Here is a 16,741-nt window from a genome sequence, read left to right as displayed (position 1 = left end):
TATAAACAGGAGGACTGACTTTTACATTGGCAAACAGTGACAGGACAAGAGGGAACGGTTTTAAAATAAGAGGGGAGATTTAGATTGTATTTAGGCAGAAATTCTTCACATAGAGGCCAATGAGGCACTGGCACAGCTGCCCATGTAAGCTGTAGTGCCCCATCCCTGGAGGCACTCAAGGCCAGGTTGGATGGGGCCCTGGGCAGCTGAGCTGCTGGGGGGCAGCGCTGCCCACAGCACGGGATGAGACTGGGTGGGCATGAGGTCCGTTCCAGCACAAGATATTCTATAATTCTATGACCTAAGAGAGCATGGAGAATGGCACTGGCTGTGAGGGTGACTGGGCCCTTCCCCTCTGCCCCAAGGTTTCCCCAACACAGCAGGAGTGAAGCAAAGCCAGGTGGCGTCTCCTAGAGATTCAGCATTTATCTATCATGCCACTGACCAGGCAAGGAAAGAAGCCTTCCACATCCTTCCTCCAGAAGGTTAGGGACAGTCACTGGGCCCAGGCAGCCAATGTGGGAACAAGTGCCAGCAGACAAGGAGATGGCACTGTCTGAAGCTGCTTGAGTAGGGACAAGTGAGTCAAGGTGGTAGCTTTACTGCAGACAGTACATGCAGATGTGAACCTATAAACTAACCGGAAATATTTCCAGGAGGTTTTTCCATGTATCTCCAGCTAAGGAAGAAAAACTTTTGAGGAAACCTTTGCAGAAAGTTGGCAGCATTTCACTGAAAATACCTCAGCTGAACGCAAGCCAGCTGCACTGAACATGAAGAATGAGTTACAGCAGCAAGCGCCTAACTAGTGTTTAATGTGATAACCTGAATTCACCTCTTGGTTGAGGTTGGCAGGGGAAGGCCTTTGTATGGGTAGTCCATCAAAACAGTGTGCTGCAACCAGAAAGGCCAAAACTGAAGTCAACCCCTGAAATCAGGGTTTTTAAAAATACCTCTGAGTTTTATTACTCACTGCTCCTCTTTTAGGCTCATCTCTGTCACAGCACAGAAAGCAGAAGCTAGGAAAAAAATCTAGCTACACAGGGAAGATGTGCTTACTCTCATGACCAGAAGCTGGTCTATTTGCATCAGAGCGAGATTTGTTGTTGTGGTTAGTTTAGTGGGGTAGCAGGGATCTTTTCCAACAGCACAAAACCAGACAAAATAATCTCTCACCTAGTTAAAGGGGCTACGTGCAGCATGATGTAAGCACTCAGCAGTCTAACAGGCAGAGAGAAGATAGAGGGAGAGTTCAAACAAGGAATGATACCACAAGCCCAGAAGGAAACAAAGTAAGACATTGAGCACAAGGTCATGCAATCAGAACATTGCAGGCTGGAAAAGGAAGTGAAATTACAGGCTCTGGCAAAACAACTGAATGCTTACTCGCTTGAATTACAAAACTCTTGTGATCTTCACCATCAGTTCTGTGTCTGTGATTCAGACCTATTTCCAAGGCAAGCTACACAGATGGAAGGTGGTGGATATGACATTCTTCCCACAACCAGTCAAGTGATTTTTGTAGTCAGGGGTCTCACAATTCGGAGTTATTTACTTAATAATGACAGAGACTAACATTGTCCTAAAGTAGCTGAACCCTTCCAACCAATGAAATGCCACTGACAAAGAAGCTTGGGTAAAATACACCAACAGGGCAGTGTTTATCTAGCAGCACAGCAAAAATACAGAGGGGAAAAGATTCAGGGAAGCCATGAAAACATAAGTTTGTGCTGCAAAACCCACAGCACCAGGGCTGAGCTGCTCTCTCTGCCAAACAATTTGACAGAAGTTGACAACATAATACTTGCAGTTTGTAAATGCACAAGTGAGAATTCTTCCTTATGAGGCCGATGCCACTACACATCTTCAGGCAAGGGAAGCAGCCCCAGCCTTGCTCTGTGGTCCAAAGGAAGCTGCCCAAACACAATCAGGGACAAAAAACTGCCAGCTACCCAGCTGCACACAGTCAGCCCATGCTCACAAGCCACCACTTGCCTTCCTTTAAATCAGCATTTCAAAGTGCTGCTACCTGTGTGCACATCTGTAGGTTCGTTATGCATTTATGTAAGCAGCTGAAAGTACAACACTGACATGAATTCCAGCCAAAACCATGCTATCCAGTGAAACAGGGATGAGCTGGGAGGTGGTTGTGACCAACTCATATCTCACCAGCTGTGGGAGCTGGGGTTAACATCACATATTGCAGCACTGCCCAGGGGTGTGCGGTTACTTTGCTGTGGGGAGCTGCCCCAGGCTGCAATCTGTGCAGCTAGCCTCGTGAGATCTGCCAGTGGTAGTCACAGACCCCATTCCTCAGAGCCAAGAGAGCTTCAGGAATGTGAATTGTAGAGCAAGGGAAGCCACAGAGGGAAAGGTGAGCAAAACTGCTAAGTGCATGCCATGGCTGTGAGCTGTCGGCAGAGATGGGTGCAAAACTTGGACACAGAAGACAGTCTGAATTTTGACTCTGTAGTGTAGCCAGGTCTGTTTCTTGTGACTGTGTTCGAACTCATTGCCATGGCAGGCAGCAGAGCAGACGCCAAATGGCACACAGCACATGTGGATGCAATTACTACGTCTGGAATAGCAACAGCTCAAAGTGACGCTTTGCTAGAGTGAGTGGCTCATCTAAGCTCTTTTCCTTTAGTCTGAACACTGGAGCTCACAGAGAAGAGCCGGCTAACCCAGGGAAACGGGACAGACGTAAGGTCTCTGGCAGCTGCTGAGCAAGACTTAAAAAAAGTCATGTCCTGAGCAGCAAACAAGAGCTGTGTCTGCGCCAATAATCCCTACTTGGCAAAAGCCACAGGGAAAGTTGACAAATGCAATATGCCAAGAAGAGGAAGAAAAAAACAGAAAACCCAAATGAGCTTTAAAAGAGTTAGGAAGTAGTGCGGGAGCGGCTCTCAAGTGCTAACAAGAAAAACGGCTGGAAAAAACACACCTTGACATGCACCACTGCAAGTGCCCCAGCTGTTTGAGTGCATTACAGACGCTGACCTCATGGCAAAAGCCGGTAAATGTGTGGGATGCCACATCCCCCCAGCATCCCAAGGGATGCCCCCTCCCATGCACTCACACACACAGTTGCCAGTCCCAAGATCCCGTCCCTATTGTAATTATCCTTGCTTTGCACTGGGATTTATCATGTGCAGCTGCCACAAGTTGTTTACAAGACGCAACTGCCATGAAAACAAGTCTGCTGGCGAGCTGTCTCATATTTGTTGCTCCTCCTGGGTCACTCGGGCTCTGGCCAGCAGCACGCTCTCCATATGGCACGGCACGGCACAGCACTGCTGGCCCTGCATTAGCAGCCAATCGCAGTTGGTGCATGCAGGCAGAGCTTGGGTTTTGACAGCTGCCTCACAATTAGGTTTATCGCAGCAGCAAGAGCAGCAAAATGTTGTCTCGTTGTTTCTTTTCACTGCTTTCTTCTTTTTTTCCTATTCTACAGCCAAACAAGCTTCCAGAAATAAACTTTCCCTTTGTTCTCACAGGGATGAGTTGCTGGCAGGAGCAGCCTTGCACTTGTTAGTCATTGGGACTCCTCCTCATTCTGGACCCTAGCTCCGCCTGATGCCCGAAATGTATCTTTGATAATTTTATCTGGAGTTAACTACAAGTTTTTGCTCTGAAAGAATAGATTAGGGCAAACTTTAGCAGTCTGAACCAAAGTGTCACTAAGCAGAAACTGCCTTTGATTTTATTGTAGTGGATACTCAGTGAGTCATTTTCATTCCTCCAAGTAAACTAACACCTGCAGAGAGGGGAAAGCCATTCCACTGTGCACCAGGTGTTACTGCTTTGGCTTATGGCTGCAGTTGAACTTCTAGGTGTAGCCTTAACCCAAATAATAATTAAAAAAAAAAAAAAAACACAACCAATAATCAGCCTCAAGCAAAATTGGTCACAAGTAAAGTCTCATGGATAGGTGTCAGCATGATGGAAACGCAGCGCTCATCACAAGGGCAGGGCACTGGTTGTTAGGCCAGTGTCACCTTGTGTGGCAGAGTGGCAAATGGCAACAGCAGAGACCACAGGCTTTTACTTTCAATGGAAACTGTTAACCTGAATGACAAGTTTTCTTCCTCCTCCTCTCTTCATTTAATTACTGCAGATGCTCTGGCGGAATTACAGAACTGATCAGCTCAGCAATCAAAACTTTTTTTTCCTAAACTTGTTGACATTTTTTTTTTATATTAAGGGCAGATTAATGGAGAGCAAGGATCTGAGATACCCTTTGATGATACGATCCCCTACATTTTATTTTCTCTACCACTCAGCACACTGGCAACCTTCTTTGAAAAAAAATAAGTCCAACTACTCAAACAAGGAAAAAACATTTGCCTGAGATCGTTTTTTCTTGGGCAGCACCTGAAGTACAGGCATAAGGAATGTTGCAATAGAACACTTATGTGGACAAGAAAGTATCTTATGAACCTCTTAGCAAAGACAACACTTCTTTCTGGGTGCCTAGCATTTGTTGAGAGCAAACATCTATGCCACAAAGGGATTTTCTTCAACTTCCCCCACTTTTTGCTCAACAATGACCTCATACATACACAAAAGCCTATTCCAAGTAGATCATAGAAACAGAATCATACAATGGCCTGTGTTGAAAAGGACCACAATGATCATCTAGTTTCAACTCCTCCACCATATGCAGGGTTGCCAACCACCAGACGAGGCTGCCGAGAGCCACATCCAGCCTGGCCTTGAATGCATCCAGAGATGGGGCATCCACAACCTCCTTGGGCAACCTGTTCCAGTGCATCACCATCCTCTGAGTGAAGAACTTCCTTCTAAATAGATAAAAAAGTGCCAAGGTATCCCAAAGGAAAATAGCCTAGGAGCATGAAGAATAGTATGTCCAGACAAAGGGACAGTACTCAAGTCTCTTTTCTAGACTTGTATGCTATTACTTGAAGATAAAACCCACAACCACACCTGGCTATGCTCAGAACAATTTTATTGGTAGCCTTATTTCGGCTGAAAATGTATTGTACAAATTAAAAACCTGATTCTATAATCGCACAGCATATGAGAACAACCCTGCATTGTTTCTATTGTTACCAAAGCTGATGCACACATGAGCAAGCCCCTGTGATTTTTTTTTTCTTTGAACGTATTAACACTGACTTTAAAGGTTTAAAGAAGTCCTACACCAAGCAAAATTTCAAAGAGTACTCCAGAGAACAAACAGTTTTCTGTTGCCTACAAAAAGAAAAACCACAAGGAAAAAGAAAAAAAACAAAACAGCACACACTGTGTCTACTCCTAAGAATACCCTTACATCTGCCTGCCCTCCTGCTCCACAAAACCCTCCCCCAATCACCAAGCAGACAACTGGTTTAAGGATTAGCCAGAACTGATTTTTCTCCCTGAGGGTCTCCTGTTTCACTGTTGTTAGAAAGATGAGGGTGGGTGACAGACATCCAAAAAAGTTGAAATGTGAGCTGCAACTTCGTGTTTTTTAGTAGTAATTCATTCTGACAGCCAGAGTCCTCCTCTGAAAAGTAACTTTTGAGAAAATTCCACTGGCCAGAATACACACAAATACAGCAGAGATCTCTTCTATATCTTTGCCACCTATCCATTTGGTGTTTGAAGTATCACAAATAATCCGGCTCCCAAAACACACCTTTCAACCTGACACTCTCCTGTTTCACAGTCTACTGGATTTAGCTGGATTTAGAGCCAAAATCTTACCATTGCTAGCCCAAGAAAATCAGAAGTTGTGTTGCCCTTCCTGACCCCATCAAAATTAGTCTTTAAAGACGTCTAGAAGCTGTACCACAACGACTTACAAAGAAATATTCACCCCAACCCTTTTCTGGCCTCTTTGTTTCATCCTCAGAAAAACCTCCCCATGGCCCCCTACTCTAAGCCCTAAGGTATTTCTAGGAGCCAGAATACTCCAGCTCTGAGAGGGGCCTAAGACACCCCTCCCGAAATTTAATGCAAGCTGACTACACTGCTCTCTTTGGCCTCTTTGAAAAGGTCAACACAGCAGAACACAGTCAGGTACTTCAGGTCCACTTTTCAGCATTCCTTTGAACATCTGGTTAACAACAGCTGCTAGTGTAGCTCTCTAAACCAAACAAAGCCAGTATAAGGTCAAAAATATTTCTCTCACTCCAGTGTATTTTGAGAGTAAAGCCGTGTTTTCTGCAAAGTTTGTATGCAACAAAATACTCCTCATGCATCCATTTTTAAAGAAAATATTTTATTACATTGTGGGAAAAAAAGCATAATCATCCAAAGTTCATATTGTTAAAAAAATTGAAAATTTATTTTAGACAGCGTGTCGGTATATTCTGTTCCACATGGGAATGATAAGAAGACTCTATATCATTACTAGATATTGCACAGTCTGATAGAAAAAAAAACAAATCACATGATCTTGGGAACCATATCACATTATGAAAAACCTACAAAGAAAATATTAAAAAAAAAAAAAACCAACAAAAAAAACAACAACAAAAAAAAACACACAATCCTTTCTTTCTACAGTAGCTTTAAAGTTTATAATTCTTGGAATGACCATATTCCACTGAAGACCATCTCAGTGACAGGAAGCTTCATTTCAGCAATCCCTTGTGCAAATAAGATTAATAAAAAAAAATAATAATAATGCAGTTAAGTCTTTTGATATTGTGTGGGTGGCAATAACCACACAGCTGTTAGATCCCTGCCTGGAAAAAAAAAAAAAACAAAACAACCAAAATGGGGAAAGAGAAGGAAGGGGATTTAGGCCATGAGTTTTGCCTGCAACTCCATCTCTGCCGCCCTTTTGAGTGCAACATCCACCAGTAGCTGGAATCCACTAAAATCCTGGTTGAGGTCTGGTGGGGTTGGAGGAGGAGTGTTAAAGAGCCCGCTTTGCGCATTCGCACCAGGTCCCAGTTTAGAGGCATCCTCGTGGTAGGAGAGGGAGCTGTCTGTGAAGGCGTTGGCCGGGGGCTGCTGCAGGTCCGTGGTCTGGCCCACATCAGCTGGCTGACAAAAATGGAAAGGGGCATCTTTCAACGCAGTCACAGTCGTGTGGCAAATCACCGAGGGCCGAGCCAGGACAGACCCCGGGGACACAGGCTTGGAAGAGGACACAGTCTTGCTGAGCGTGGCAGAGGCGGGGAGGAAGGGGCTCTCCTCCAGCAAGGGAAGGAAGTTCTTTGTGCCCATGGAGGACTCCATCATGCTGCCTTCAGGAAGCTTGGTCCCCCGCCGTGAGATGGTGAACTGGTTTGGGTCTTTGCCGTCCTTCCTCAGCATATCAGGTAAGAGCCTGCGGCGCGCGTTGATAAACCAGTTGCAGACCTGAGAATACAACAAGATCTTAATTTCTACCTTCGTCCACTTCCAACTATGTGCCATTAGAGTCGTTGGGTTAGATTGATGACTCCCTCCAAGCAGTTTCCTTAATCTAACAAAAGAGACTCCAGGACAAGCTCTGACAAGCCTGGCTAAGGCCTTTTCCCTTGTCCTCTCTCTGCCCCCAGCTCCTGCTCCTTCTACAGAAAGCCCCAGGACATCTGAAGTCGGCCAGCCTGAGCCCAGAGGTTTAGCTTTTAACCCTGTGCACACACATTAATCTATTAGCCATTGTTCCCTGTGCTTAGGTTAATTAACAACAGGAAAACCTTTTCTCTCTGAAGAGGGCCACTCCTCCCACAAATAGTTACTGATTTTCCTTGTTCAACTGACTGTGTCGACAGACATAACATGAATTACCTCACTTAAGTTTGTCCTTGTTTAAATATCAAACCAGTTTCCTGGACAATACACGATAGTTTATAGTTTAACGTCTTTTTTTTTTTTTCTTTACGTTTACTACAAGAAGAAGGTTTTCTTTACCGTGTTACACAAAGAGAATTCTACTTTACAGCCAATTGTGGATTTTATACTAACGAATCAATCAGGGAAGAAAAAAAAAAGCCCAGAAGCCAACAGGAACATTATATTTAGCATCTCTCAAAACCAGGTTTTGCATAAGCTTTCCTGCAGCCACCTTCCATGAAGTGGGAATAAGCAATTGCTCACAGTTCTCCCACCAAAGATGATCAAAAAAGGTAAGAATGATGAGACCAGGGAGACCTTGCAGCTGCTACTGGGTGGGAATCCAAAACTAGCCACATAAAAGCCTGATCACACCCATGCTAACGCACTTGAGTAGCTCTATCCATATCTATCAGTTGTTTCACTGATCTTAATGGAACTCGCCAAACACGTAATTATAGATGTTCACGTTCTATGGGAATGGGCCTCAAGTTGCAGTTTTAGAGGCAGTTATATGCTCAGCTCTGCATCTATCACCATAAAGCTTCTGTTGACAAATGAATCCTTTCTCCTCACAATAAATTACCTCATACTGACACTTTATGTCTTTTGGGCCCCAATTCTGCAAAAAATTAGCATGCATGTTCAAATTCACAACTGTCTGTTCTCTTGAATATGTCATTTTATTCCCAGTAAACAAAGATCATCATCATAACCCACCACTCATCTGAATTTTCCTTTAAAGCTGCCATCAGAAATGGAATAAGTAATGATTAAAAAAAGAAAAACAGAAAAGGAAAAAAAACCCAAAAACATCACATGCAGTGCAAACATTACATCAGTGACTAGACTACAGGTAAATTAAGAAGAAATCAGAAAACAGTTCCTTTAAACTAAACAAAAAGAACTGCTTTATTTGCATACCTGTAGTGTGGAAAGGTGTGTTTGCCGGGATAACAGCACTTTTTCTTGCTCTGAAGGATAAGCATTGTATCGGTGCTCATAAAGCCAGTCCCGAAGAATCTGCACAGACTCTTTGGGTAGGTTGCCACGTCTCCTCCGTTTGCCCGAGCCAGCAGATGAGGAAAGATCCAGTGGGACATCCATAGTGTCATCATCTTCTGTTTCACTGCCTGATATTGCAACTACACCTGCAATTACAAGAGGACAAGTACAATCAGCCTCCCACCTCAGGAAACTACTTAGCTCCAGCACTCCATGGTTCAGACTTGTTTTATAGTAAGCACTTTTACCATGAATGTGGCACAGCCTGCTTTATGGGGGATTTGTCCTGTAACTGGTCAAGCTGCAGCTTTACTGTCAGTTGAACACAAAGTAGCACCAATGAGCTGTTCCTAAGGGAATTCTCTGTAAACCCTCATTTTTTGTTCCCCTAGCAACCTTTTATCTACTGCTTGTTATCAGATAGCTTCTATCTAATGCCAATATTGGCCCAATTTGCTTGCCATGGTATGTATGCATTCAGCACTCTTCAAGGATAACCAGGGGCTGGGCAAAGAGCCAACAGACAAGAACTGAGAAGCCATATACCCAACTCCAGCAATGGGTTACTTAATTACCCCTTAAAATGCTGATGCTTCCCTCATGAGAGAGATAGCTTGTAGATTTTTATAAATTAATAGTTCATCTTGGATCTACAGAGAAAGAAAAGAAAAAAAGGGAAAACTGTGCCTGCCTTCACTCTCAAGTGGATATTTACTTAGTAAAAGGTGCAGGATAAGAAGAACCAGGTGCCTTACTCATGTATAAGTATACCAGCATGATAGGTGATAGACTTCTAAAATGTAGTTGCATTTCAGTATTAGAGAATCATTAGAATCATTTAAAAAACACAATTAATTGTCCCTTTCTATATACCACACTACTTGATGCTATGTTAGGTAAATAAAAATAAATAAAGATTTAATAGTCAACAACTAGGAAGGCTACAATTTCCTGCTTCTGTAGAAGATACAAGGCACTGAGGATGCAAACTACTATAACATAATACAGTACTAATATAAAGTGAAAATATACTGACTTGCAGAAGTGTCTTCTAGAAAAAAAAAAGTCAAGAAAAAGAAGCCCATAATCTCTTCCCATGAACATGAAATTTGTATTTCATGTTGGGGGTGGGGGAAAGAAAAAGGAACTTGCTCATTTATGACATCAAAATTAAAAACATGAACAGTAAAAGCCAAGTTAAATGTCAGAAGTAAAAAAAAAAAAATAATTATGTGGGCTACTACCCATAATTCAAAGATTCTGTTTAAGGAAAGAGTTAGCCCTGAAATTTAATACATGTGCATGTGAAAGCATAAACTATATAAAGCAATAAGAAAAAAAGAAAAGGGTGTGTGTGCAACTGTTGCTCATTACTTCCCAGAGCGTATGGAGCGTAGGATTTCCCCCCATACCTTCAAACCGTAGCCAAAGCTGATACTGCAAATTGTTCCCTTTCTTCCTCTTATTTATGAGAAGCTTCAATATCCTTAAATTCAGTTTAAGTTGCTCAGATCTCAATGCATATTTTTGACACGCAAGCATTCCCAGGAGAACTATCAATCTGCAAAGTGTCTGGCATCGTTACTTCAGTAATTCACTTAGTATTGTTTTCCTTCTCTAAACTGCTGATTTATGGAACCGTCAAGCACCCAACTGACATACCAAACTTTTCCTGGGATGATTTGCCACATAAATTATCCAGTCATGGCACAAGAACAATAGTATAATATTTAAATGGCCTATAAGAGATAAATCCCAAATTATGTAAACAAGTTCTTAACTCATGTAGAAAGTATGTCAAGTTTGCTTTAAAATGATTCTGAGCAATCGCTTCTCTATTTGTAATAGCTTCATGCAAAGTGCTGTCATGCTTGCAATCTAACCTGAGAACATGTCTTGCACAATGGGGTCCTCTGGAGCCATAAGTAGCAGTTCTTGGAACAAAGATCATGCACAGACAGCATGATGGCTCTGCAAAGCAACTCACACCTCCCAAACTGTATTTAAAAACTAGCTAAAACTAGTCTTCATTATTCAGACAATGTTTTCAAGTGTGCTGCCCTTGTTTGTCAGAAACTAGAAGTCTTGAAGCACTTCAGTGGGTTGGGCTTTTTGTTTGTTTTCAAATGCAATAGGCAAGACAGGACTCTGGAAAACAGGGAGAGGCAAACAGTGAAAGCTGGAAATAAGGAGTCAAAGAAACTACTCCTGTGAGAAAATTAGGTGTCTAACAGTCTGTGAGCCATATTTAAATGGAATAACACAAGTCCTCCAGACACACCACCGCCCCGCTTGGCCTAACTTCCCCAGGACCTAGTAATACAGCTGAAGCACTCCACCGGAGCCTCTGAATTTGAGAAAACTGCCTCGGCAGCAAAACTTGTTTCAAAACTGATGCTCTTTCTCACCTGGGAAAAAAAAATATATATATATATGTGGCAAAACACTAAAAGCCAGCAGTGTGAAAACGCTTCTGTGTTTTGCAAACCCGTTCTTCTGCCATGGCACTTCTAAAGTAAAAGTTGCCGTCTGACTAACCACAGCCTACCTAGCAAGGAATGAGTCAACGCAGAGCCTGCCCTTTGGCCGGCTCACTCGGCGTGTCATATGAATTGACAGAGCAAGTCAGTGACACAGAGCAGGTCAGGGTGAGCAGGAAACCCAGTGTGTTACAACTTCTCCTCATTTAAATGAGCTCATTTAAATAGAGCAGCAGCCCTCTGAACTTTGCGCAGATAGCTCCGCTCGGCGCGGCGACAGGAAGTCCTGGCGAGAAATCTCGCACGGCCCCAGCTGATATTTTTTACTAGAGCGGGAGCCACGTTGTTGCTGTCAAGGCTCTGTTTTCATTAAAGCATTCCTGCTGATTACAACCCAGCTTTGTTTTGCTTTCTTGTTAGTAATCAGGCTATTCGCTGTTGGTTTCCTGTTTTAACAGGGCCAAACTGAAAAGGTTTCTGGCCGGGATCCACTGCCAGACCGTTGGCTTACTGCTATTTACACCCCGAATAAAGACTAGTGGACATGCCGAGCAGCCCCAGCTGACCCACTAATTCATTCCATCTTAAAAACAAGCCAGTGTCAGGTTACTTTCTGCCTTCTCTCGAACACGTTCAACTAAACAGAAACGCTGCTTTCACATGACTAAGCCAAAGCAGCCTGGGCATGCCGGCAGAGGGCTGGGGACGAGCCCAGCACCCCAGGGCTCCATCCCCACCACCACCCCACACATGAGCAGTACGTGTCCACCAAGGGGCTTCAGCGACAGGCTAAGGGCTGCACGACCACCATCTCTTCCTATCACATTACTTTATCCTCCCAGCTCCCCAGTTGCAGCCATATATATAGCTGGTTGGATACTGAATGCTGTCAGGGCCCCGAGACGCTTGGTAACAGCAGAGCAGACTGCTTCCAGGGATAACCCTGGGCTCAGCACCTGATCGTCAACAGCTCTGATATACAACTTGAGAAGAACAGCGATAACTAAAGCTGATTTCAGAATGGACCACTGCTCCTTAAGAAGGCACGTCGAAACACTCGAGGGGGAGGGCGAAGTATTCGGAAGATGAAGCAGGAGTTAAGCAAATTCGAGCTATTAGGAAAAAAAACACCACCGTCCCATTGTGTCGAGGAAGAGCTTCGCAGAGGAAGTGGCACAGGCCAATTGTTATTCAAAACAGGACAAAGTTACCACAAGAAACAATCTCTGCCCTCCAGAGAGGCAGCAGACAAAACAATCACCTTCTGGAAAGCCTCCCACCCCACCCGGCGGGGTTGAGCGAATTTAAACGGGATTGTTATGAGGGCAGATAAACAGGACGGGTCCCATCTACGGCTCCGGTCCTGTCGTAACCAAGCTCGGTAGGATTCCTCACATGTATCAACTTGAGCACATGCCTGGCTCTTCACAAGAGTGTATTCGAAAGGTAATTAACTAACCGAGTATGTTCCGTGCGATCGCTATCAGCTTATTATTTCCAAATGAAACCATCCACCGAGCAGTCCTCGGGGTAGTCCGATAGCGAAAAGGGAAAGAAAGAAAGAAAAAACAAAAAAAAAAAAAAAGGAAAAAAAGGAAGCTAACTAAAGTTTAATGTGAATTTAAAAGCCAACAACAAAAATAAATCAACTTAAAATTATTCAGAAGTAACCACGAACTGCATGAGGGATGTACGAGGGAATTTCCACTGTAAAAAAAAAAAAAAAAGAAAGAAAGAAAAGAAAAAACTTTTCCTTTGAGTACGTTTCATAATTGAGGAACCAGCTCGTTTGCTTCCCTTCGCGTTTCACAGCTTGAGCTCCGCCGCTCTTAAAGCAGCCACACTTGGCTACGCTGTACGTTTGTTTTCCTTCTTTAAACGGGACTTCTCTAGGGCTGAGAGCAAGAAATCCGAAACAAAGTCATTCTTTGAAACTTCTGAGCGAGGTTCCGACGCCGGGCGGCCCCTGGCAGAACACAACAAAGGCCCCAGCCCCAACACTTCGTACAGCCCCATCCCTCTCCCCTCCTCCCGCTCGGTGCCAGCAGAGCCCCCGGCCCCTTTGCGGAGCTGCCCCTCCGGCACGTCACCTCCTATTGTCCCCATTGTTCCAGCCCACAACTTCCAGCCCTCGGAGCGGCTCGCTCGCACAAAGACCTACACATGCATACCTAGAAACGACGTCAGCACTTTTCACACGCATTTATTTCGGGGGGTGGCAAGAACAACAGTCGAAAGTGTGGGGAGTTTGGTATTTCGGCAACCAGCAGCTGCCCTCGGGGAGAGGTCTGAACAATGGAAGCAACAGCAGACAGGAAACCAGCTCACCACTGCTGTGCAAATAGGGAGCATAGGAATGTCCTAAAAATAACCGGGCTAAATTAATTCAGCGAAATCATACAGGAGAAAAACACACCGTGCCTAAAACGAGGGGACGAATCGCAGCCTACCTCAGGGCTGCGACATGAGGAGTCAGCACCGTGCCCTCAAATCACTGCACAGGGGAGTGGGGGGGGGGGGGGGGGGGGAGGTCGAGGGCTGCGAACCGCCGAAACTTGGTTCTTTGTGCCCCGGGTCCCTTTGTGCTCGGCTGCCCGCACAGCCCGAGACGACTGCACGGCCCCGGGGCGGCGAGCGGAGCTGCTCCGCCGCCGCCTCACAACGGCAGGATCGCGCAAGTTGGGAACTTCTTGCGCGCGGCTGCGGCCGCGCTCTGATTTAAAGCACTTCAAGCACGGCCGCCAGCTGAAAGTTTGCAGTCTGTACACCCACACACAAAGAAAACCCGCTGCGGCGGGAGGGTGGGGGGGGGAAGCAGTCTTCCTTCTCCTTTTAACCCTAAGTGCAGGGAAACTTTCCGACTCTTCTCCTCTTTTCAGAACTACGAGGGCAGGGGAAAGCGGCAGTTTAGCAGCGATCGCGTTCCGGTCCCCGCGCCGCAGACAAAGAGCGGGGCTGCGCGCCGACCTCGCACCGGGGCAGCGGGACGGGGAGGGCGGACAGCGACCGCCGAGCAACGGCCGCGCGCGGCGCCAACGGCCACTGCGGCCCTGCGGGGAACGCGGGCGGGAAGAGCGCGCCGCCTTCGCTGTCACGCCGCGTCCGAGCGGCGCCCCGCACGTACCTTTTTTACTTTTCATCGTGTCGGCGATGACCGCCGCGCTCCGGGAGGCGAAACGGGACGCTGCTCCCCGGATTCTCAACTCGGCGACGAGGAGGAGGACGGCGAAGAAGAGCGGCTAGGCGGCCGGCCCGGGGCCGCGTTGCTGTCAGGGAGCCGCGGGATTCCGCTTCCCTGGGGGCTTTCCGACGGCCGCGGGCTCGCTTCGCCTTTGTTCCTTCCTCGTGGAAGTGGGAGAAAGCACGGGAGGGAAAGGTGCGCGCGGCCGCCCTCCCCCTTCCCGCAGTGACTGAGACAGAGTCACCCGGAGCTACGCTCGCACTCGCGGCGCTGCCTCCTCCCTCCTCCCGCCGCCTCTCCCCTCCCCTCCCAGGCGCGGCGAGAGGGAGGGAGGGCCGGGGGGCACGCTGCTGCTGCTCCTGCACACACACACACACTCACTCACTCGGCAGCCCGCCCGCCTTTCTTCCAGACAGGCAAGCAGGCGTTTGTTTGATCGTTAAACTGGAAGGAGAAGGGGCCGAGCGAAAGGGGGGAGGTTTTGACAGCTGCCCTTGACTCGCCTCCTCCTGTTGCTGCCGGATGAACCACCCACTCCTCCGCCGAGAAGAAAGGAGAGTGTGTGCGGAGCCCTCCGAGGAGCCCCACACCCCGCCCGGCTCCGCAGGGCCCCTCCGGTGTCACCGTCGCCCCCTCCCCGGGCAGGCGCGTCCTTTTCGGGGTTATTTTTACACCGGGCTGTTCCCCCCCCTCGCCCCTCGGTGGATGCTGCTGTGACACACGCTTGTAGAGAGAGAAAAAGTCTCTCGGCTTGACTCATCCCTCTCGGGCAAGCACGTGGTGCAGCAACAGTTTATTTTCCTCCCGAGATGAGACAAACGCGACCCGCCAGCGGCTCTGCTTCGCTCTCCCGGTGCCCGGGGCTGCCCGCAGAACCGAGGGGGGGAAGGAAAGGGATGGGGGACGGTTCGCGCGTGGACAGCCACGCGCTGCTCAGCGCTGCACTACCGCGTGTGTTTGTTGTACTGCTGCAGGGCCACGTGCTGCGGGGCAGCGCTGCTGGCGGCTGATGAAATCACGGAGTCCTACGGCAAAACAGCGCTCCTTCCCCCCCTTTCTCCTCCCCTCCGCCTCCTGGCTTGTACGTCCACAAAGACGAGCATTCACCTCCGAGCGGGAAGCAGCCGCGTTTCAACAGCAAACCCTCCCAAGCACCTCGTAACTATTTTTACATAGCGTCATTACAGCGACCTTGCCGGAGATAAAACAGCTGTTACATCCTGCTCGAGGGACGCACGCGGCGGGCGGCTGTTGAGCAATTCCGGCCAACGAGGCCGCTTCTCCGCCGCCCGCGGGGCTGCGTGGCCCGCGGCTGTGCCTGGCGGGAGGAGAGAAGGGGGGGAGCGCTGACTCACAGCGCAGCGCTGACTGAGCGGCGGCGGTGCGAGCCGGGCCGTTACCCGCCGCCCAACCGCCCTCCGTGAGTGCCCGCGCCCCGCAGCCTGCTCCCGCCGCTCCCCCGGCACCGCTTTTGTTTTTGTTTCTCTCTTTTTTTTTCTTTCTTAAAGTCCGACTCCCCAGCTGTGAGAGCTGACTCTTTAAACCGGCGCTTTCAGCGTCCACGCTTGGTCGTGCCAAAAAAGTAACGATGGGAAGTGAACAAAAGATATGTCAAGGATCCCAGGAGATTCCCGCGTAGCTCGCTGTCCCTGGGGCTGCTGACGAGTGGTGAACCAAACTCTTCCCTTTTTCTTCTGTTGTCTTTACGAGGGGAAAAATAATGCTTTCCTCTCGCACCGAGCTGAAGCTTGTTTTTAATAGTGTTTGTTAATACTCCTAACTGCTGGAATTTTCTCCAAAGGGAAAATCGATTTTTGACTTAACATATGGCAGCTTATGAAGCAGATAGGCTGTAAAGACTAGGAGGGTCGGGCTGCTAGTAGTAGAGCGCAGCAGAGCACTGAGCACTCATTCCTAGCTCCATTCCAGGTACAACGTACCCACAGAGCCTTTTTCTTTCTTTCTTTCTTATTTTCTTTTTTTTTTTCTTTTCTTTTTTCCAACTTGCTCTGCAGATGTAAGTGTTGAGAGAGTGTGCCCGTAGCTGGAACTGCAGGGAGAGACAGATAGTGTCCAGGGCACTGTGCAGTTTTGATTGCAGCCCCCACGACAAGGTTGGAGGAGTGCCTGGGGCTTGTCTACAGAATCTAGTTTATTCTAGCACATGAAGGCTCTGATGGGTGTTGAAGTGATAGAGTGGGTAAAGCTTGCTAATAAGTAGGGTGGTTGGAAGCAAACTGCTGTAGCCTTTTCTGACAGTAAAGCTTTGACACACCTGAAAGAAGATTGTATCTAAAGA

General features: G+C 47.1%; 1 protein-coding gene across 2 annotated transcripts; it reads right to left on the bottom strand.

Moving 5' to 3' along the window:
* Positions 1–6,699: 6,699 nt before the first annotated feature.
* Positions 6,700–16,327, bottom strand: TGIF1 (TGFB induced factor homeobox 1). Of its 2 annotated transcripts, none has more exons than XM_048939670.1 (3): positions 14,386–16,327; positions 8,701–8,927; positions 6,700–7,317 (listed from the first exon to the last, which is right to left on the bottom strand). In XM_048939670.1, the coding sequence occupies exons 1-3, from the start codon at positions 14,399–14,401 to the stop codon at positions 6,751–6,753; spliced, it is 810 nt and encodes a 269-aa protein (XP_048795627.1). In that variant the 5' UTR covers positions 14,402–16,327; the 3' UTR covers positions 6,700–6,750. The 2 variants fall into 2 exon arrangements, with proteins under 2 accessions (XP_048795627.1, XP_048795628.1); XM_048939671.1 differs by lacking the exon at positions 14,386–16,327 and adding an exon at positions 13,433–13,709.
* Positions 16,328–16,741: the final 414 nt, after the last annotated feature.

This window comes from Lagopus muta, chromosome 3 (assembly GCF_023343835.1).
Source record: "Lagopus muta isolate bLagMut1 chromosome 3, bLagMut1 primary, whole genome shotgun sequence".
In the NCBI taxonomy this organism is placed as follows: domain Eukaryota; kingdom Metazoa; phylum Chordata; class Aves; order Galliformes; family Phasianidae; genus Lagopus; species Lagopus muta.
The sequence above is the reverse complement of the archived record's forward strand: the minus strand, read 5'-3'. Positions and strand labels throughout refer to the sequence as shown.

Bases quoted from the DNA above. Each gene is read 5' to 3' on its own strand.
- TGIF1 (XM_048939670.1), bottom strand. The intron at 7,318-8,700 runs GTATGCAAATAA...TTGTATTCTCAG, and splicing joins CACACCTTTCCACACTACAG to GTCTGCAACTGGTTTATCAA.